This window comes from Anoplolepis gracilipes, chromosome 14 (assembly GCF_047496725.1).
Source record: "Anoplolepis gracilipes chromosome 14, ASM4749672v1, whole genome shotgun sequence".
Taxonomy (NCBI): Eukaryota; Metazoa; Arthropoda; class Insecta; order Hymenoptera; family Formicidae; genus Anoplolepis; species Anoplolepis gracilipes.
Window position 1 is genome coordinate 5084084 of NC_132983.1, and position 24065 is coordinate 5108148.

Here is a 24065-nt window from a genome sequence, read left to right on the forward strand (position 1 = left end):
CCCGTTCGTTCGCGTTTCAACCAAGACTAAAGCGTTTCAGTCGCGATTTTATTCGAGCTGCATTAGTAATAGCGTGACGAATTTGCACGATTAATCGATACTCGACAGAAATATTTAGTAGCTCAATTTTTAACAATTCTTCAAGCTAGTAGGAAATATAAATTTTAGAAATTAAATATAAAACAAAAAATAAAAACCACCTAGCAATTGCCACTTCCATAATTAATAATATCTATAAATATATAATTAGATATTTATTATTTGTTTCGAATTAAAAACAAGATTGTGAAAAGAGCTTCCGACTTATCGTGATCGAAAGTATTGATCGAGTTTCAAATGACCAGAGATCGCTTACCCTGTTATGAGATAGTCACGACTCCTGCCGGCTGATTAATTTTGTCGACACGCACCCCTACGGACGCACCCCATACAAAATACGAAGACGATGACTCACTGTCCCGATCGCGCCAATTTCCGGCCGACTTTGCTCGCCGAAAGAAAAATCACATCTGTGGTCGCATAGCAAACGATATTGCTATACAGTCGTAATAATATCCGGAAAGAACATGTTTGGATCATTGACAAATTAGATTAATAAAAAAATTCGTTATAAAATAAGATGTAATTAAATATGTTAAATAAAAATAATCATGAATAAAATACATTTAGCGTAAAATGCAGTATATAATTTCGTTATTTAAGTCATTTCATAATAATTAATTTAAATTAAACAATTATATAAGATGACTCAACTATAATTGAGCAAGAAATTTGAATAAAAATACAATTCTTCGCAGATAGAAATTTTGACACGATTTATCGAGAAAAATTGCCAATATTTTATTACATTATTATATTATATTATCTATATATATATATATATATATATATATATATATATATATATAATATAATATAATATAATATAATAATATAATAAAATATAGAGAAAAATATTGGCAATTTCTCTCGATAAATCGTGTCAAAATTTCTAAGCAAATCTAAGCTAGAATTTTCGATATACGATTCTATGATATTTTACACACATATATATATCATAGAATCGTATATCGAAAATTCTAGCTTAGATTGCAAAATTTCCTGTTCGCTTCTTTTTTCATAGGTGATATCTTTTTCCTCTTTCACGGTCGAGAATACGATGTTCTTTGTTTCCGCGGTCTCGATTCCGTGCAATGTACGTGAAAAAAGGAGAGTAGAAAGGAAACGAAAGGACAAACACGCGTAGGAGCGTAGGAAGACAATGGTTCTTCGAAACAACGCTTCTACTCAAGGCTTAGTTTTGCGACGCAAAGAAAACGCGAGGATGAGACTCCTGTCAGGATTCCTCTCTACAAACAAGATTTTTTATAATGACGAAATAAGAGGCGTGATATACCGTAACTCGTCGAATGTGAAAAAACGAGAGAAGTCACGTAAACGAGATGCAATCTTATTCTGAGAAGAATTACGCAAGTTTGCAATGACATATCATTATTGACGTATCACTTGTTTATTAATATCGATTTAAGCAGTATTTTAAAAATTTTTTTCCTCAATTTTTTATACTTTTGTAAAAAATTACTTGAAAAATAATGTGCAGATATTGTAGAAAGTATTTAAAATAAATAAATAAAATTAACACAAGCATTAAATTTAATAATGCATCTCTTATTTACTATGTAATATCTGGATATTATATACATACATAATCAATATACATTTACAAAATTATTTACAATCGATGTTTTACCTTTCAAAAGTTATGTAACGTTATTTTTTTCTCAATCAACTAATGTTAAAATGTTAATGAAAGTAATATATCCATACATAAAAATATAAATTGATATAAAAGCCAGTATATTTCTATAATAAAAATAAAAAAAAAAAAAAAACCAGAGATTCTAAAGAGACGCGTAGGTAGATGTATGACATTTACATTATAATCATCAAACGGCGTATTTCCTCAATTTTCATTGAGAAACGCATTTATAAATACGTTGCATGTATCGATCGAGTGTCGCGACAAAGGGTCGAGGATGCGCGATAAAAATGTCATTTCTACTGCGACAACCCTGTATAGAGGTTACCTCCGAGGTGAGTTCATTGAAGGTCAAGAGTTAGCGAACGATCGATCCTGATGGACAAAGGCAACGTCTCGATAATTAACGGCATTACGAGGTGGTTAATAATATTGTAACGCGGCTGAATTTTACCTCTGACCCAACTATATAATATACTCTCTCTCGAAAGGTTATTTATTATTACGGGGTCAATGAATCCGGCCAACTCCGCGAGAATCGATGAAAGCGACCGGCACTCGGCACATCGTTATGACTACGTCGCAATTCGCTTTTTTTAATGCCACGTGCTGCGGAGAGAGAAAGAGAGAGAGAGAGAGAGAGAAAAACTTTAAGAAAATAAAAATAATCTCGCGTCTGAGGCAAGTTTCCGTACAAATATCGGATAATGATACGTTCCTATATAATAGTATATCGGCATACAGTCGTTGCTTTTAAATCTGTCTCACATCAGATTGATTACAATTATAATTAAAACATTAAACAAAAATTTGTTCAATACGTAATTACTATAAAATATAATAAATAAATATAATAGTAAAACAATAATAATAACAAATATAATAATTTTATATTATAAAATATATTAATATAAAACTATACAATTATATAGAAGAAACTATTATAAAAATTGAAATATGAAATTAATTTCCGATTATTATCTTTTAATTTAAGTAAACGTTCGATTAAAACAGAAATATTGTTCTTTTATCAACGTCAAATTAATGTTGACGATGTGACTATCTCTAATTAGCTCTAAATTATTGCCACTTAATTGTGTTAGACACAAATGGAGTTAACGTTGATTAGCTTGATTAATGTTGCTCTTTTCCCAAAAGGTCGAACCATTCAGACAGAATTTTTTTTCGGCCCTTTCGTATCAAATCAATGCACAGCGGGACAATAATAGGGGTCAAGATCGGTTAAACATGTACTCTTTCAGGCTACAGGTCACGCGCGAGTTAACTTAAAGGCAACAGTTGGGAACTTCACCCTATCTTATATTTTCTTTAAGCTCCAAAGAAAAGTTATTTATAAAAAACAGAATTGATAAGATCATGAATTTTAAAGATCTTGAGAAAAAAGAGAAAGGGGAGATCGTGTTTTAAAAATGAAAATTGATCCAATATTAAATTATAACTGTGTAACGATTCGTATTCGAAATACTTGATTTTAATATTAGAAATATTCGAATATCAAGCTTTATTTTATATTATTTGCCGACGCAAGGAATATATGTGTTAAGCATATCGAACTTGGATTCACACTCGCAATCCATCGTTCGATTCAGACCTCGTGGAGAAAGGCCTCGCATTAGGGTCGTCTCCGTAGAAACGGATATTAGAAAACGACTCTGTGCACCATGATCTTAAACCTTTCTACGATCACGTCGGCCTCGGAACGGCGTGATGTCTGACAAATCGCGTGCATCGATAACGCACATATCCCGCGACCTCGATTCGCTCACCCAAGGATAGATATCTCGGTGTGTCAAAACCTCCACTGACAATAGAGACAATCTCGCGGTTCTAAACAAGCGTGTGTTCTATAAATCCATCAATCTATGCTTTCGCCTAAAATTATATGCCCACGCAAAAATCGCACAAATTATTAAATCGAGGATTGAAATTATTAGAATTTCAATACGTTCACAAACACGAAAATAATCTCTTTTTATAATCTTTTTATTTATACATTTATATATTTAATCCGTCGATAATTTAATTCAGTAAAATTTTGCAATAAAAATACTTGCTTAATTAAAAATTTTTAATTTAAATTATAAAAGAAAGTTTGGTTCGGAAATACATGATATGAGGCGTTCAAGTTTTATAAGTTAGTAGTATTTATCATGAATTTTATTGTAAAATTTAAATTAATTATAAATTTTAAATTATAAATTAATTTAAATTAATTTTAAATTATTACCAATTTAATTAAATAATAGACACTTTTAACAAATCGTCAATATTGTTAAAAATGTAAAATTATATTATGTTGCTTGCGAAAATAATTTCAGCAAAAACTCGAGTTATTTTTTTTCCTGGGTTATATTTAATATTTTCATACATATTTGTGAGCTATTCACACCCTCACGCCGTTTGCGACTCTCGTTGATTAAAACGAATCTTTTTCCCTGACTCTTTCCCTCCTTTTCCCTCTTCCTAATAATCGCAATTACACTCACTGACTACGATCGATAGAAAATTTCATCGGCCTGCAAACGTAGTGCTAATTGGAGCTTTGCTCTTTAACGTTCAATAGTCGCGCGAATTTTCACGGCGCTCTTTTTATTTAATTACACAATCAATGTTATAATTTTAGTAAAAAAAAAACCTTACAATACTTATGCAAAGAAAGTTGTCGGATCTCTCAGTTTGACTCTTCCTTTCAGCTCGATTTAATAAATATACATTTACGATGATGAATAAATGAAATTGGAAGGGCGTGTACGTGTGAATCAAATTGTAAATGAGAGATTCTCTTTAAAATATTTCGATTCATCTAAATCTCCATATAATCACTTTTACTCACAGTAATTATACATGTACGGTGCTCGACAATGATACCTAAGAGTCTTATGTTAACTCGCTAAGGGAACGGAACTATTATCGGGCAGCGTTCGCGCGCGCGGTAGATGCATTTGGTGCACGCAAAGATATTCTTCGAAAAATGTAATAGTTCCTCTTTAACAAGAAACAGTTAAATATAAATACTTGAATAGCTTTTCAACCATGAACGATTCAAAAGGCAATTCGACGAATTATTTTGCGTCGACGATACAAAGAGATACTTAACCTTCGTCCGTTGATACTTTATTATTCAGCCAATTTCTTAAATGAATAGAGAGAATCAAGCATATATTTCATGCCGAAATTCTAAAACCCGCGAAACAAATATGGCGTTCGAAATCAGATACTTTATTCCTCAGCCAATTTCAAGAGAAAGATTATTTCAACAAGATTTTAAAACTTGATGGTCCTCCGACATATTTAAAGCCGAAATTTTCAAAGGTGCGAAAAGATGTGGCGTTATTACGTATATACATGTACATATATATATATATCAAATTCGAGCAGAGAAAAAATCGTCTCGCTTTTCGACAGGATACAGCCTATCACCGAACATTTATTGTACATTTATTCGATTCGATTCGGTCTCCGCGCGCAATTTCACCCACCCATCATCCGCCGAATTCAATGTAAATCGATCGACTTACCGGAAGAGCAGGCGCTTTCCTAACTTCGTTCTATTCTCTCGTGCTGTGCCCTCTCCGCCGCCGGCCAGAAATCTCAGATCGCACCACCCGGTTGCGAGGTTAATATACGCGAAGATTCGAGGCTCCGAGACTGTCGTGATCTCACTCGAGTACGGACGGTCGCGAAATACGTCCTGCCAACCGCGAGGCTGTTCCGAGACTGCACGGCAGAAACGCCGCGTGCGCGCGCCGTCAATGAAAGCCTCCGCCCCTCCCCCTCCTCCTCCGCCGCTGCCGCCGCCACCGCCGCCGCCGGGGCTGCCGCGCAACTCCCACGCAAGCGACACGCGAGGTAGCGTGAAGTTTGCCAAATAACACAGGGGGGACACAACACGGACGAGAGTAATTTCGTCTCTGTTTGCATTTAAATTATTCCGCGTTTTCGTCCGTCTTGGACCAGGTTGCACTAAAATTATTTTAGATTTAAGCGAGACTTATTATTAGTTAAATGTGTTTTTATCTTTAGCTTTCTTTCTAAATAAATAAACAGACATATTTAAGTCTCGTTTAATACTAAAATAATATTGGTGCAATCGAGCCTTAAAATTATTTAGTTTGAGAACAATAATGTTTGAAAAGAATGAATAGGAAAGAAATATATAATAAAATATAATAATATATATGTATATATATATTTATATATTTTATTATATGATATCAGTAATATATTTATATAGAAAATGTTGAAAGAAAGAGCGTGAAAATTGAAATTAAAAGTAAATTAAATTTTTTTTTAAATATAAAATAGATAGAAATTTATCGCACGTTTTAAAATAATAAAATTTAATTTAAATAATATTTGTAACTCATATTAAGTTTATAAGAGTAACTCGTTTATTAACGCATATAACTCGCATTAAGTTTCTATAAGATTATGTTCCACAAATTAAAATCCTATCTTGAAAAAAAGAGAGAAAATAATTTATTAAATATTCAGGAAAGACAATTTTTGATCGTTTTAAATTTTTGCGTGCCTAAAAATAAAAATAAAGACTAACAATAAATATCAAACAAGTAAATCAACTTTTCACGAAATTTTCAAACAAATTTCTTCCAAAATATAAAATCGAGCTAAAATATTATCGGTTTCTTAATTATATCGATTAAAGTGACAGCTTTTTTTAAATATCTCTTTTTGTTTCTTGCGCTGCAATTTTTGTTTCAATCTGCAATTCGCGAAGAAATGAGCAATGATTTTCACAAAGTTTCACAATATTCACACACCGGAAGCACAAATATATTGCACAGCCAAGTTAGTAATTGCATAAAGGAGAAATCTCAGTTTCGATTTCATTAAAAAACCGCTATCTACTGATACGGATCCTATCGCGCCAAAAGGCGATAATTAAAAGAAAAAAAAAAAAGATTTCCATTCTCGAGGAAAATCACGTTAGAATTATCGTGTATTTTGTAAATTTTATGAATATTTTATGTATATTTATTTCCCGATTAATATAACGTGGAAAAGTTAATTACCACCTTCAATATCGGAAAAATGCAGCAATTATATAATTCGCGTTATATGATTTTTTACATTGTACGATATAATGTAGTTACGTACAAATTTAATACTTTATGCATACGTAGTCGAATATTAAATTTATGTTTAACATTCACGTTTTGAATTATCGATTATAAATGTAAAGTGAAATCATAGATAAACTCAAAAAATGTCTTTCAATTTCTAATGACTCACTTTACGAAATTTATTTTGTGTTTGTTAAATTAAACCTCAATTTTATATTAATTTTAATTAATGTTAATTAAGTTTAATATTAATTTTTTTAATGTTTTAGCTAAAATTTAGTTTAAATAGTCATAATTTCAAAATATCGAAATTTGACATTAAATAGAAGTGAATTTGAGTTCTTCAATGATAATAAAACTTGATATTTCGTAAAGGCTTTAATAATTTAATAAATAATTAAGATTTTTATTTTTTGAGTACTCACGTTTTTCCAGTATCCATGAATTCTAAATCGTAGATAATTTCAACGAAGAATTACTTGTGACGTAGTTACTCTCAGATGGGTGCGCCAACGTCATCTGCTTTTAACTGTCATTTTTCGTAGCTCACGTATTGTCTGCAAGCACAAAGATTTTATTTCAGTTTAAAAAAACTTTCGTAAGCTTATCTAAAATTTCCTCAATAGAACAAGCGAGTTTTATCCTTTCGTTTCCTTATTCGGTTCTTTATAGCAGTTCCATTGCCCTTGTCGTAACATGCTCGCTCGCCTACCTATCTGCGAGCAAACGCATACGCACATACACGTATATATTATAGCCTGGATGCTCTTTAGGCTCATAAAAGAATTTCTCCGACCCTTTTTCCTTTGACCGTATTACGCAAAAAACCATGAGCAAACATTGTGACGTAGCTTCCTCGTACACGTCATTATATTCTATTTTAAATATTATTACGTCAAAGAATGCGTAATACTTTTATTACGTTCATATATAGGCTACTTTTATTATGTTAATATATAGACTATTTTATATTTTAACATCAATGTAGGCGTAAGTCAATATAATGACCATTCAAGATTTATTCGAGATAGAGCGGACTTTTTTAATAAAATCCTACGATGTTGGTGTCTGTGACATAATATTGTTTTTAATAAAACTCGATAATGTGTGTCTTATCCTGTCATCCACTACCATCATCTTGTATATAAAAAAAATCGTTGCTATACTTATAAGAAGAAATATAATAGCAAAATTTTAATTCTAGTTTGCAAAAAATGCAGACACACAAGTCCTTAATACATATACATAATAACTTAATCTCTTGTAATATGTAATAATTGAATATATATCGTAATAATTGAATATATATATAATAAATCTCTATTCTTTACTCTTACACGATTAATAAAAACATTGAAAATTTGCCATTGTATTTTTCATAAAATATCTTTTGTTATGCAATTAATAGAATTGTTTTTACTAATATTCTAATTTAATATACATACAATGTATAATATCAAAAGGCATTAACCTTTTTGGCATCCTGCAACGTCGTGGGAACGTAGTGGGCATTGATCGCTTGCGCCATAGTACAGTAGTCACGATACAAGATATATTGATCCTTCAAACATTGCTTGATCGCCGAAACTCTTTCCCGAAGCACGACATGCTGATTGCTCAGTTTCGATTCCAAGTCGATTGCGTCTAAGAAGAAAATATTTCATTTTCTCGAAACATAAATAATGCATAAATAAACTAAAAATTCATTCATATCTAGAGAATATATTTAAATACATTTATGTACATTTTTGTAATCGCATCTATCTGAATGCGAATATATTTAATATATTCTTCTTGCGACTCTACATTGCTAGAGCCGCTATTGGTCTACGTGCTCATTGTTTCGATACAATGCAGATTCCTTCTATTCAATGCTAGAATCACAATTGTCAATGCATTCGCTGTAGCATAGCTAACTGCACTTTGAACATTCAATAAAATATGAATCGCGCAAAAAAAAAAAACAAATGTACGAAAGAGAGAATATGCAGAAGATTTTTAATTTAAAATAAAAGACGAAACAAAAAAAAAAAAGAATTCGCTCTACTTATCACAATAGAAAATATAAAAACTTAACTTGAATGTATAGATATAGCAACAAAATATAAAATTGTTTAAGAAAATTAATTCATATAAGTTTTTATTTTTATTTGTATGTATTTACCAGGTTGCGTAAATTCTGCGATCTTCGGAAATTCCAGGGGACTGAAATAGCTTTGGATAGAATCCGATTCCAGTCTTGAACTCTTCAGTTCCTGTAGATATTTTTGGAGATCTTCTCGTTCTTGTTGCAGTCGCAGTTCAACAAATCGTTTCCGAAGCCCATGCATTTGTTTCTCATCAAACCTCGAAGTCTCGTCTTCCTTACGACTTCCGGTATTGCGAGCTTGCGCTGACTTTGAATTCGTAATGCTTTTTTTCCTCTTCTGATTACTAGGTTTGCGATTATTATGATCACACTGACATAAGACAAAATACTGTTAGAGATAATAAAGTAGCAATTTTTCTTGTCAAAATATGTTACATAATTATTGCGTAATAATTTTTTCGCATCATAAAACTGCATTAACTTAATCATCTTGATTTTCGACATATTATTAAAAGTACGGAAATATTTTTTTGTATTATTATTTGTGTTATTATTGTAATATTATTATTTTTATATTAGATTAGACTTTGACGACTACAAAATGCATAATCTTGTACAAAAATTAGGATATAAAAATTAATGATTCTGAAAAATTTTAATTTAAAGAAATTTAACATTAATTTAACAATTATGGCAGAAGAAGAAAAATACACAGCACTAATATTTACCACTTTATTTTCCTCTGAAGAGCAATGACTTCCGCTTTCTTCTCTTGGGGTCTCTTTTTTCATTTTCATTATCTCGGATTCTGTTTTACTCTCGAAAGATTTTTCCGACGCTTTTTTTGAGTTTTTAGAGCTCGCGTGTCGCTTGACCAACGCATCATACGCATCTTTGTGCAATTTTCTCAACACATCTTCAGCCTCCCGGGAAATGCATTGATTCATTTCCTCGAAAACGTTTTCTTTTTCTGTTTCATTTTCCTTTGATGAACTTGATTTGATTATGCCCTCCTTCGCAGGCGGTCCAATGATGTTTATCATTGTGCGTTTTCTTATTTTGTTCAATGCTTTCCCACGCTCTTCCTGGTCATCTTCTTGCCGAACAGAAGTCATCCTGCTCTCCGCTGAGTTTTTCTTCTCATCTATGTTCGTCACACCGACTCTGGTCAACGACTTTGAAGAGTGAGATATGTTTTCATCAAAGTTTTTGGCTGAAAATTTGTTGAATTAACTGCATTAGAATCCTTGTAGAATATAACAAGAAAATATTTTTTGTCAAAAAAATTTTGAACATTACAAGAAATTTTAAAGATTTTGATAAATTTTGAACGCTGCCTTCTAAAGGAAAATTGTTATTGTTTCGCAATTCGACGTATTATTTTAAAATGAATTTCACAAGTACTTGAAAAATATTCTATCAGTAAGATAAAACAATTAATAATATTATGGATATTAATAAAAAGATAAATTACTGATTATAAAAAATAAATTTTAATTAAATATTACGTAGATTATATTATTATTAAATATTAATTAAAAAATAAATTATAAAATATATTGCTATTTCTGTTTATATCAATTTTCTCAGGAGTATACATATCTCAAAATAGATTTCCCCATATTGCAGCATTCTGTCAAATTGGATTAATTCTAATATTAAAACGTTGAAATCAATTTATTTAAAATATATTATTCATTTTTTTTACCACTTGTAATGTTTGCTTTAACCGATTTTGGTCGTTCTTGATAACATTTCTCTGCACGCGGACTGACGGATTTTGACGATTTTATCAAGCGCACGATTGCGTTGTCTGAATTCGCGTTGCTTTCAAAGTTATTGGCATAGTTAGACGGTTCCAAATTAACCTCGGTTGCATTTGGTTTTAAAGTCACGAGTTCGATGACGTGTCCGTTTCTGCAATCGAACAAAACATTGCACAGAAACTGCCCACATTAATGAAAGTTTGATGGTTTCGAGAATATTGACATTTTGTCACTTCGCATTTGTACTTATGTTTATAAATCATTGATAAAGATCGCGACACATGTCACAAGCTGTTTAATCTTTTCTGTTATAAATTACTGTTAGCACTGCTTTACATACTACAATGTATTTCAAAAAGCAGTAACTGTCAAATAACTAAACCAATTAAAGTTTCTAGTTTGTTCTTTAAAATTGAAATATAATTCTTAGTAATTAATGATTTCTAATAAATAATTAATATTAATTATTTTAGATTAAATTCAAAGTTAAATTCTTTTTCTTTTATTTCATATTTTACTTTTCATAAAAAGTATTTAATTTTGAAATTATAGTAATAAACAAATTATCTCTTAGTATTTTATTTTATATTATTAATATTACTATTATTATTAATTATTTAATAATAAGTATAGTCTCTTATTTATTTAAAATATTAATTTTCTACGTAAAATAACAATATATTTATGGAAAAATGTGTATTTTATTATAAAATATGTATGTGATATTGTTAAATAATATTAAAATTAAATATAAAAATAAAAAAATCTACTGTATTTATTAATTAAATATATAAAGTTACCTGTTATTCTGATCAGATTTATATTGTTCGAGTAACGCCGTGTCATTTTTCTTTGTTCTGGATCTTGCTGAATCTATTTTTTTCTCATCAATCATTTTTTCGCGTTGCGATTGTGATCGCAAGGTTGAACTCGAAACGTCCTCGAAGGTGTCGTTCGCGTATCCGCTTTCAGTAGCCAATTGTCTGGAACTGCTCGCGACCATTAGAGAAGCATTTTCAGCTGCCAAATATTTAGAACTTTTAATAGAATCGTCAGTTTTAGTAATACTTGTCTTGGCACGAGAAAGTTCCGAAATAATTTCACTGTCGTCGTCCACTGTGCTGATTGATTCCTCGATAACACTATCATCGCGCAAAGACCTCGAGCGATCTAAATTTTGATCTAAATTAGCCGCATTTGGAATTGTAATTACTTTTTCTTCACTCGAACGCTCTCTCGATTTTAAAGTAGAACGCACTTTGAAAGTCTTCCGATTCGATTTTTCAAGCAATGTTGATTGCTTTTTGATCGACGAACTACCAGATGATGCTTTTCTCCTCGAAATTTCCGACGATTTATCGGATTCTCTCCCTTTCTCGTGCTTTGCAGCCGCTTTTGTCTTTTCTTCGCGTCTGGAAGACTTATTGCTAGCCATGGAAAAGTTTCCTCGCGACGTTTTCGAGCGTGAGAGTGATTTCGACGAAATCATCGAGTCATCGAGCACGCTTTCAATCGAGCTATTCTCTTGAATACTCGTTACGTCCGAGATGAAACTTTCTTGCTTTCCTGTCGAACGCGGCGATTTATCTTTCGACGGCATGGTGACATCAAGGTCGGCATCATCGACGTCTTCGAGAGGTTCCGGACTCATCTTATTCGACGTTGATTTCTTATTTTCCGATAAAAGTTTTGTTTCTTCTGCACGTTCTTCGAATCGCATATCTGGTATCTTAATGTCAAGCTTGAGCTTCGAGACGTTTCTCGGTGATTTCTTTAGTTCCGGCAAGAGATTTTCCGAAGGAATTACCGAAATGCTGCTTATCGAGCTATCCAAGTCCTAAATAATGCAACATATATCATATAGATGTTAAAATCATACAACGTCCTTACTTTAATTATAAATTTTCATTCTCATTTATAGAGAAACAGTGAAACATATAACCTCTAAAACTTAATCTCCAGAAGATATTCATATAATTAAGCATTCAAATATTATATTTATTATTTTTTCCTCTATTTAATATATGAAATGTAATTAACATAAGAAAATAAATGAATAAAAATGAACAAAAATGTAAAATACATATCATAAAAGTATTATATATTTTATATTTTTTTGCAGGACTTAAATCTTTGAAACTTCTGTTTCACAAAAAACTTTATTTTCGGAACTCTTTTTAATTCTCTTTATCTTTTATTTTAGAGAATACTCACTTCTTTACGATTCCATTTTTGCGCCTCACGTTTTATTTTGTATTTCTCCTCGATTTCTTTCAAACGTGCCAGCGCCGCGTTTGCTTTCGAAGAGAGCATCTTTCTTATCTTTTTTTAGCTGTGAATGTTCAGTCGCTAAATTTAGCTAACAAAATCTTCGCTCGACTTTTGTGTATCACTTGTAAATTTCCATTATTCACGAATTAGAGGTTCTGTTTGAAATGAGTCACGATAGAGCTTTGCTCACAATCAGTCTCGTTACGAGTTTACCTTTTTGTTGTCAAGGAAACAGCCTGTAGATACATATAATACGTATGAATATTATTATTATACATTAGATTATAATACTATTCGTGTTTTTGGGACGATTACTATAACGACATTTTGATAACAATCGTCGTTAACTAAATTTTTATTAAAAAATGTTATGGAATGTTCAAAACTATACCTGGTTCTCTCTTAGATTAGATTAGATTACAATATACATGTCGGAAAGATGAAAAAAAAAAGTATAAATAAATCAAATTAAATATTACCTTCAGCTTCAATGGGATTTCAATCTACATTAAACTCGAAATATATGCAAATACTCGAGTTAGAAACTGAGAAATAGAAAACAGCAACTTTTGGGGAAAGAAACGGAAACGAGTTTGAAAATGACGCGACGCTGAGAGCCAATCAGCGACTTCTGTCGCATCGGACGCTCCCGTGTAAATTCGGCTATTGTCGGCTGCTGTTTCCTCAACAAACACTACCGTATCGACGACAGATAAGCTATCGCGCTAATCAGCATAAGGTTATGTGCGACGCGGCATGCGGCGCGGCATGGCCACGGTGAGGCGCGACGTCGGTAGAGCGTGGTCGGCGGTGATTGGCCGGCGCGCGTCCGCCAATCAGCGCGTTCCATCTGTCTACCCCGATGGCCACTAAATTCACCAACCACGTCTACCGAGCGAACATTGTCGGCCAGTTCGTCGTGGTGGCAGGTGCCTCTTTCGTTGTCGTCTCTTCGGAATCACGTCGTTCTATCGGCGTCCGAAAAATGCGGTCTCTTTGCGCGTTCGTCGTACTCCTAGTGCTCGCCACTGTCACGGCGGAGATCTATCTAGACGAGAAGTTCACCGATGGTGAGTAATAATTCATTCTTTCGATTCGCGAAAACGCCGACCCGGCCGCCCAAGAAGCGGCTCGCCGCGGCGGCTACTTCCTTTGCCACGAAGACCGTGGCGGATCGGAGTCTCGTCGGCGGTCTCTTCTCGCGGCGAACCACACCCTCGTTCGTTCATCTCGCGTCGCCCTTCGGCCCTTCCAATTGAAAAGATTACGACGCGTAGAACGCGAGGGACGAGAATATCCTTCGCACGCGATCATGTATCGCAGGACGGACGAGGACGAGGACGCGGACCTCTCCTTGGTAACCGCACGCCCTGTCGCGCTTCCGTGACTCCGTGTCGTCCTGTCGGCCGACGTCGATCGTACCGTACGTCTACGTCTGTCATTTCGTACGGTACGAAATCGCTTCGGGTCATAGGCGACCGGGGAGAATCATTCACCACGTACATACATCGTCGCGGTATATATATATATATATATCTCGTGTCTCTAACTTTTTCCAAGCGGTATCGGCCATATGCGCCACGACGCGCCAGGGGTGGGAGAGAGAAAGGGATATATAATAGAAGGAGAGAAGACACGCAGTCGGAAGTCTAGTCTCTCTCGTGGCAATCTGGTCGTCGTGGCTAGCGCGGTATCTCGTCTGTCGTCCAACACCGTCGACCACACGACGCCGCCAGATCGATCCGTTAAATCTGCATCCTCGTCTTTTTCACGACGGCGATCCCGAAGCCGATCTAATCTCGTCGAGATAAGATTTCAATGCCGGACGAAAATCACTCCTCTGTATATATACAGGTCCGTCCATTTGCCTTCAATTTTGCGCTCTCATCCTGCATTTCCTTCTCTCACTCCGAAACCCCATACCTAAGGCTATCTTCTTTTAGATGCATAAGAGTACCTAAGGTATAGAAAATTCTTCATGTCGTCGAACGGAGATCTTACCGAGATATATTGTCCCGTTAAATTCAGATGCTGCCGGCGAGCGAGAATTGTCTCCATAGTACTTATTCCATTCTTCGTTCCTTTTCCAACGGTTTCCCTCTGTTTCACCTTAAATGCATAAAGCGTAAAAAGCATACCTGACAGACCTTGAGTCTTTTTATCTACATTTTTTTCGTACATACATATAAAGCGGAATATGAAATGGATACTCGGAGAATAAGGCAAGAAGAGAATTGTGAAAATAATAAACTTCTTATGTTTATTCAATGACAATGGAACGCCGGCGACGATTAGCTTTATTTTTCCATTTCTTTGCATAGAAAATTAAACTTGCCGAAACTGCCGCCGACGAGAGATAGTATTACCTCTCTCCCTCTCTCGACGAAGTCGGTACTGTTATATACCGTCGCCTTTTTAATTTTTAACCGGTTCTTGCCCCCTCTTATACCCTCTTACTCGGGGACGCGATAAGAACTGCGACAAAATTTGTCGCCTTATATGTTTGTTGCTTCTTACATGAATTAGAATTTTTGCAAAATAATTGCGATTTTTCATAAACAGAAATTGCATTTATTATATAATCAGAATAATTTATTTAATTATTGCACATTATTATATTAACAAAATAAAATTTTTCTAATAAATTTCTATTTTGTTAATTGATAAAACATCTTTTTATTTCATTTAAGATTTAATATCTTAAATTTAATGAACAACATAATGTTAATAAATATATTACTTTATATAATGTTGCATTTTTTTCAGTGTATGTACATTATTTCATAGAGAAATTATTGACATTTCAGATTCATGGGAAAAAAATTGGGTCTACTCCGAACATCCAGATAAAGAATTTGGAAAGTTTGTTTTAAGTCATGGAAAGTTCTGGAATGATCTAGAAAATGATAAAGGTACTTGAAAGAATACATGGACACTTTATGGAATATAAAATTTCGTTCGTTAACGAGTATTTTTTATTTTTTTGTTCCAAATTTTTAGGTATTCAGACGTCGCAAGATGCAAGGTTTTATGCTCTCAGTAAAAAGTTCACTCCATTTAGCAATAAGGATAAGACACTCGTCATTCAATTCACCGTCAAGCATGAACAAAATATTGACTGTGGTGGTGGATATCTCAAAGTGTTTGATTGCTCACTCGACCAGAAAGATATGCACGGAGAAAGTCCATACCAAATTATGTTCGGTAAGTCTTTTTATTTCAACCTATCCTTATCGTTATTGATAACAAATTCCCGATAACGATCCCGAGCCTAAGAGTCACTGGTCATACCGGTGTATGGCAAGTGCTACAGGACCTCGGAGAACAATATTCTTTCATATGCCCTGTGTATAGCGATTATGCATATTGCAGGCACCGGAAAAGATACATTTATTATCTTAGTTAATTAGCTTAAATAAAATTCAAACTGTGGTTTATATTGTATATGTATAAAAAAATAACGATTTTAGGAATTTATAAAACATGCATGTAAAAATTTAAACATATGTATTTAATACATAATTAATATATATGTTTATATATATTTATATTTATGTTAATTTAAACATATATTAATATAGATATGTATTACATAGAAACGTACATAAATAAAACAGATATTAATACATATATATATTAATTTATATGTTTATATGTTTGTATTTAATATATATGTATGTTTGTATAGCAGTGTCTTTCTTGGATTTTATAAAACATTTTCTCTTATCGAGATTAAGCATTAATTATATTATATAATTTCTATATTAATTATATTTCTCAAATAATAAAATATATGTTTAAAATAATCCTGTATTATATCAATTAAATAATTTGAAATACATATATATTACTAATAATATATATTAATCATTTAAATTTAGATATATGAAAAATATAAATTTTGACCATACAATACCTGTTTCTGTACAGGACCTGACATTTGTGGACCAGGAATTAAGAAAGTGCATGTCATCTTTAGCTATAAAGGCAAGAACCTTTTGATTAATAAGGATATTCGCTGCAAGGACGATATCTACACACATTTGTACACATTGATTGTTAAACCTGATAATACGTACAAGGTAAATATTTACTACTAAAATTCATATAACATTATAATGTAAGCCCATGAAATATCATGTCGAGCCTAGAGTCACATGTCTTCACTGACTGCCGTGGAAGACAAGTGCTAAAGGACCTCGTAGAGCAAAGATTATCTTGTTTGTTAATTGTACACGAGCTATATGACTCACTGTGCGTACGACAAAGACCAATATGTCGATATTATCGTCATTCTAGCATTCGTTTAAAAACGATTGCTAGAAAGATTTGTTTGGTTCGATGATTTCTTAATAAAATATTTATAATTCTGTAGGTACTCATCGATAACGAGGAAGTAGAATCCGGTGAATTAGAGGCAGACTGGGGCTTCCTGCCTCCGAAGAAGATCAAGGATCCATCTCAAAGCAAACCTGCAGATTGGGATGATAAGGTGACCATCGATGATCCTGAGGATAAGAAGCCCGAGGACTGGGAAAAACCCGAGCACATTCCCGATCCCGAAGCTACTAAGCCTGAAGACTGGGATGACGAGATGGATGGCGAATGGGAAGCACCCATGATCGATAATCCCGAATACAAAGTCCGTATATTGAAAATGACGCATATTCAGAACTTTGTTACTTTGTTGTTATTTCTAAAATTATGTAATTCCTTCAGGGCGAATGGAAGCCGAAACAAATCGATAATCCTAATTATAAAGGACCATGGATTCATCCAGAGATTGATAACCCTGAATACACCCCTGATCCACAGCTTTATAAACGTGACGAAATCTGTGCTGTCGGTTTTGATCTTTGGCAGGTTAAATCTGGTACCATTTTCGATAATGTTCTAATTACTGATGATGTGGAAGTCGCGCGCAAATTCGGAGAAGAAGTCTGGAAACCTACTTTTGTAAGCATTCAATTTTTTATTTATCTCATTATAAATGTGTAACTGATGTTATTGGTTAGGTTCATTGCACAAAAATATTTAATTTTTATATAGAATAAGGTAAATAATTGGAAAATATTCATTCTAAAAATTGTAGGAAGGTGAAAAGAAAATGAAGGAAGCGCAAGATGAAGAGGAAAGAAAACAGAGGGACAAGGAGGTAAAAGAAAGCGAAGGCAGCAAGGATGATGATGATGATGAAGATGAAGATAACACTATACCAGATGCGGAAGATGAAGATAATAATGCACCAGATGCTGAAGATGAAGATAATAATACACCAGATGCTGAAGTAAGTCATATATTAACTTACATCTTATTTTAATAAGATTTTCTTGAAGTTTATGTGTACATGATGTTTATATTTTTTCCGACGTCTACTGACGATAAAAATTGGAATTCCTCGTTTCTGACTGTATATATTTTAACAAATCTATTAATTGTGATATTATCAATTATACTAATGGCTTTGTTTTTTCTCTTTATAGGAGCATGATGAATTGTAAATATAATTAAATATGTCGCGCGTGGACAAAAACACACACACACACAGACTGTATTCCAGGAGCTACGTGGCCGCGACACGTTACTAATCCTCCCAAAGGCACAAAATTGTAATCTAAAGCAATGCAATAGCGAAAGAACAGGATAATAGCCTCATCGATTATGTCGTCCGCCATATTTTCTACGAGGGCGTCATGTTGAGTTCGGTTTTAAATTTTAAAATAAAGTCTCGCCCAATTTTTCCAATGTTTTAGTAATTATTTTGGCCTTGATCACAGCGCCTAAATGGTTTTAGTCATCCAATATAACTTTTTCGAGTGTAAATTATCCTGAAATATTAACATATAAGGATGGGTCGTGTAAGCATAGTGATTTCCACGAGACACTAAGTATGTGTGTGTGTCGAATACGAAAGAAACAAAAAGATATTTAAAAATTAGAGAAAGAGAAATAAGAGTCATCTAGCCCGTGTCCACCATCGGCGCAGCTCCGTAAAAGACTCTAAGTTGTTCCGTTTTTGTTTGTCAAGTGTTTTATATACATTAAAAAATAATTCAGATGTAATTTAAATAATATGATTCTATAGTGTAATATATGTATTATTAATTTATATATTATTAATTAACTATTAATATATATACATACTATTTATATATATTAATAAGTTAATAATATATATATCAATAATATATATATTATTAATTAATTATTAATATATATATATATATATAAATATATATTATTTCAATTTCTTCGTACAATGTACGCATAATTAAAAAAAAGCTCCAACTATAAAAAAGAAAAATGTAAGGATGAATGTATGCAAATATGACTGAATGATAATTGGTACGATGTATCAGAAGCAACACAACACAACACAATAATCATGTAATAAAATAAATAAGACTTTTCTAGATGTTTTGGCATTTACTTTCTTGGGCCTTAAATGCTCATATCAATTAAATACAACCTAATCCTGTCACTAATCTATCTTCATTATTTATGATGTTTGAATTGATTGTGCAAATTGCTTTTAATTTTAAGTATATATCCATGCGTATATGTGGCATTATGTTTAAATACGATTAAATCTTATAGTTTTATTTTTGTTGGGAAATAAACTGATATTATTTGTGTTTGAAATTATCTTGAGACTTATGTATTATTTATTTTTGGTATAATGCAGATAAATTTGATAGAGTAAAGATTAGCATTACTTCGTGCATATATAACGAGCTAATAGAGATCTATAGCAATATATTAGATATATTAAACTTATATTGGTTATCTACACTCATAGAGTGTATAAAAAAATATATTTTTATATGAATATTAATAATAAATTTAAAAAATTAACGCATACGAAAGTATGATCGAGTGTCGACATCAAATGATTAAAAAAACACTTTTTTTGTAATAATTCTCCAGACACTAATATTCAATAAAATCTATTTTGTGAAGAAATAATTTCTAGAAAATAAATCATTTTTTTGTATCGACTACACGAATATCTTTCTTACACGATTTTTATTTACCTAATTTCAGTCTCTCCTTCGACCTGTCCCTAAATGGAAGTCATTATTGTAAACGTAAAATATGTCTCTTTGACTTCTTATTCACATAAATAAAAATCTTTTGTATAACAAAAAGAAAAAAAAACACTCTATACACATTGTGACAACAGCCAGTCAAGACCTTGTAGGGTACCGTTGGTATTAGTAACTAAAGATGAACCCTGAATATGCCATACTCTTGCACAACAAAGTTTATGCAAACCAAATATGTCGACCACCTCTTCAACGCTCGCACAACCTGCGATATCCTGTAAAAATATATTTACTTGAAATTTACACATTATACAATCTAAATTAATTACAAAATCATATTTAAAATTGAGGTTACAAATTACAAATTTAATATAATCCAATCATCGCAAATATTAATATGAAAAAGATATTTCATCTAGAAATTTACTGTATATATCTACAATATAAACGAGTGAATGTTATATTTTATTATATTTACCTGTTTATTAGCATAGATTAAAAGTAAAGCATCCTTTAATTCTCGTTCATAAAGTATCTTTGATAATTCATTCTGCGCTTCTTCAAAACGAGATCTATCACTGGCATCAACTACAAAAATGACAGCTTGTGTGTTATGGTAATAATGCTTCCACAGTGGTCTAAATTTCTGATGACCGCTGACATCCCAGAGAGTAAAAACAAGATTCATATATTCTAAGCTCTCGACATTGAAGCCAATAGTAGGAATCGGTGGACTCGACAACGTAACACCACGCATGGCGGATAAAATACTTGTTTTTCCTGCACCATCCAGTCCCAAGATCACTACACGCATATCAATCTTTGTTCCAATATGTATTCTATTGTCCTACAACAAAAGAAACTAAGTTATTAGGAAGAAATTATTAAAATAAAGATAAAACAATAGACAAAGCAAATCATATAATTTAATCATTGAAATTATTTTCATTTAAAAATTGAAAGTGATTGATTCGAAATAGTTTAGAAAAGTTTGGAAAAAAGAGAGAAAGAGAGAGAGAGAGAGAATCAATATAAGATAGAAATCAACATAAAAATTTACAATTATTTTGTATAAGCCACTATAATTGTGAACCAAATTATTTGATATTAAAGAATTTATATTTTAATACTCCAGAAACAACTGGAATAATTAAGGTAATTTTATATATATATATATGTATAATTTTTTCAACGTCACAAAACTATTTTGTTTTATTAATTATATAAATATTATTATATATCATAAAAAACTTCAACAAACCCTGCTGAATATAATTGGTATAGAGGACTCGGGACTGAGAAAATCCGGTCCCAATTGCGCGTAATGCTGTTGCTGTTGCTCCAATGTTGCCAAAACCTCCTTGACTTTTTCTGAACTACTCAATAATTTCCAATCTTCGGAATCAAGTATGCTCTCACACTGAATACAAACACCGGCTACATGTGACCTTGTGGTTGTAAGATCTTTTTGTTGTTGTCTCAATGCGCACAATCTACCGCGAGTCTCCGTCTCGATATATGCCATCGCCGTTTTCTCCTGTTCGGCCAGAACAGCGCGTAATTCTTCAAAGTGATATCGCACTCTCCTTCTCGCATCTTCGATCGCCCAGCCTTCCAATTCTTCAATTACTATTTCTAAAAATATGAAATATAAATTGACAGAAGTTATATAAAATATATAAAATAAATATATATGATAAAGATTTAGATTCACAATACATGCATGTAAAGATTTATATTCATTTTTTCAATTTTAGATTTGTTTCTTTTTTTGTAGAGAAAAAATGCAACAAAAAAGTACCTATTTTGTGCGCAGTGTCTCTCATGCTTTCCATAAACTGCGTCATCTTTTGCAACGCCGCGATAATGGACTTTCTGATGTTCTCGGCCTCTTCCTCCACCAATGCTGGCTATTATTTAAAGAAGAGGCACAATTGTACCAACATATATAAACTGAAAGATGGGTTATAAATAAAGTTACCTTGTGTGTGCTGTGTTTGCCATATTCTTTACACAGATAACACATCAAGGAATTATGACAGCCTTCTTGGGTACACGTAAACTCGGCCACGTGCTCTATATGTATTGAACAGCGAGGCTTCTCACGTGGCTTCTCCGACAGTGGTACTCGTCTATGCTTGCCTAATGTTTTAGACGAATGTGTGACGGTGTCGCACGTCTCGCACAAATGTGTGGCGCAAACAGTGCAATAAAGAACAGCAGTGTGAGCTTCGTCCTCGTCGCACGACTGATTTGACTGATGTCTCTCGCGCTCCAACACCACCGTCTTCTCGCTACTGGATTGCTCTAGTCGTTCAAGCAGCTCGATGAGGGCAAAGTTTTTTTTCAGGCTGTAGACACTGTTCTCGTGCACAGCAGTGGGTTGCCGGTCGAAGGGACACAGCAGAAACTGCTGGTCCTGCATGCAAGTTCTCAATCGCAACAGGCAAGCGTGGCACACTGTATGTCCACAGTGCAGCAAACGTGGTACCTTCACACCATCCACGGTAAAGACTTCTTCGCAAACGCGACATTCCAACACCTGTAAGCATTCAAATCTCTTAGACATCTTAGAAATAAAAAATAGGATAACATTTAATATATCTAGCTTGACAATTAAATATTTAATTGAAGAATCTTTAGCAAATTAATATTTAATTTTACGTGTGCTATTAGCACTAATATATCTAACAAATCTGTTCAATTTTCTAACTAATTTAATGTAATGTATTGACATTGACATTGTATTGGCATGCATTAACATTGTCTCAAAATATATAAATATCTCTTACATTCGATTTCGGCGCCGTTTTCAGCGAATGTTTTAGATATTTACTCAGTCGATTGGCGTTCTCGCTCATTATGACGATTTAAGGGTTTTCCTGCCTTTCACGTAGAAATCCAGTTACAGTTTCTACAATTGGAGCACAGGTGATGAAGGTTAACTTTAAATAGCGAAATCAGCTCTGCGTGAAAGGAGCTTTTTAATCATTAAATCATGATGAAACCGCAGAATGGCGCAGCAAAACTACACATGACACTGCACTTATCTTGTATCCTTGTATTGTATTCTCGGATGTTTTTCTCCGAGCGTTCATGCCTTTTTTATCCTTTCCTTGATTGTAATTTTTGTGAATACATCATCAATTTTTATACATTTTGTTTTCATTCTAATTGGTTATCTTATCTTCGAATTTCAGCAACCCTCCTTGTTTGACTACCTTTATCGATCTGGTTTATTCACTGGCGAAAAAGAGATACCTTTCTCAGCTGGGATACAGCCAATCAGGATAATCGACATCGCGAAAAGAAAGCTTTTGATTGGCGTCAATTGCACGTCTCATTTGATATATTTTTATTTATATCTAAGAAAAGAAAAAAATAATACGCTAGTTTAGTTTTATTTTACAATATTTATATTGTTATAAAAAATATGCAAAATTAAATTGCGAAAGGAAATACAATTATTCTTCTTTGCACTTTTATAAAATATGTATATAATTTAGTATCTTTGAAAATAATCATAATTGTGAATTGTAGAATCGAGAATTCTTCTTATGTAATTATATTCATTATTGTAATAAAAATTAAATCACACCGGAATATTCTCATATATTTTTCTATGAAATCTGATTGTTAAAAATATGTATATGTATTGGCACAATATTAAAAACATACATTTTAACAATTTAGATTTCATATATTGTAGAAAAATACAAGTGTCATTTGATTTTTATTACAATAATGAATAATAATTGCAAAAGAAGAATTTTCGATTGTCTCAAAATATATAAGTATCTCCGTATCTTTATTCATTATGATAATTTAAAGGTTTTTCTGTCTTCATTTAGAAATTCAGTTGCAGTTTCCACAATTAGATGATGAAGATTAATTTGATAACAATATATATAGATATATATACATACTTATTGAAAAACATGTGTTCATCTGTCACACTTGTACCGACTTAAAAGAAATATATGTATTATCGGCCGCGATTTCAAATAGAAATTACAAATATAAATATTA

General features: G+C 32.6%; 3 protein-coding genes across 4 annotated transcripts in view; 1 reads left to right on the top strand and 2 right to left on the bottom strand.

Moving 5' to 3' along the window:
• Nucleotides 1-13752, bottom strand: part of LOC140673546 (uncharacterized) — a 34490-nt gene extending 20738 nt beyond the window's left edge. Inside the window, exons 1-8 of one of the 2 annotated variants that reach the window (XM_072906538.1) lie at nucleotides 13470-13752; nucleotides 12934-13226; nucleotides 11520-12556; nucleotides 10662-10870; nucleotides 9682-10166; nucleotides 9029-9323; nucleotides 8336-8508; nucleotides 7290-7421 (exon numbers count right to left, since the gene is read on the bottom strand). In XM_072906538.1, coding sequence (XP_072762639.1) covers nucleotides 7380-7421; nucleotides 8336-8508; nucleotides 9029-9323; nucleotides 9682-10166; nucleotides 10662-10870; nucleotides 11520-12556; nucleotides 12934-13032 — 2340 coding nt within the window. In that variant the 5' untranslated portion in view covers nucleotides 13033-13226; nucleotides 13470-13752 and the 3' untranslated portion in view covers nucleotides 7290-7379. Of the gene's footprint in view, nucleotides 1-7289; nucleotides 7422-8309; nucleotides 8509-9028; nucleotides 9324-9681; nucleotides 10167-10661; nucleotides 10871-11519; nucleotides 12557-12933; nucleotides 13227-13469 lie in introns of those variants that run through there. The other variant, XM_072906539.1, reaches the window with a different exon arrangement.
• Nucleotides 13753-13837: 85 nt separating this feature from the next.
• On the top strand, nucleotides 13838-19405 carry Calr (calreticulin). The gene is made up of 8 exons (XM_072906542.1): nucleotides 13838-14060; nucleotides 15798-15902; nucleotides 15991-16194; nucleotides 16921-17072; nucleotides 17366-17632; nucleotides 17710-17946; nucleotides 18083-18277; nucleotides 18474-19405. The coding sequence occupies exons 1-8, from the start codon at nucleotides 13853-13855 to the stop codon at nucleotides 18489-18491; spliced, it is 1386 nt and encodes a 461-aa protein (XP_072762643.1). The 5' UTR covers nucleotides 13838-13852; the 3' UTR covers nucleotides 18492-19405.
• A 63-nt stretch (nucleotides 19406-19468) lies between these two features.
• On the bottom strand, nucleotides 19469-23401 carry LOC140673548 (E3 ubiquitin-protein ligase TRIM23). Its single transcript, XM_072906541.1, has 6 exons — nucleotides 22829-23401; nucleotides 22018-22578; nucleotides 21838-21946; nucleotides 21298-21671; nucleotides 20515-20883; nucleotides 19469-20311 (listed from the first exon to the last, which is right to left on the bottom strand). The coding sequence occupies exons 1-6, from the start codon at nucleotides 22895-22897 to the stop codon at nucleotides 20153-20155; spliced, it is 1641 nt and encodes a 546-aa protein (XP_072762642.1). The 5' UTR covers nucleotides 22898-23401; the 3' UTR covers nucleotides 19469-20152.
• Nucleotides 23402-24065: the final 664 nt, after the last annotated feature.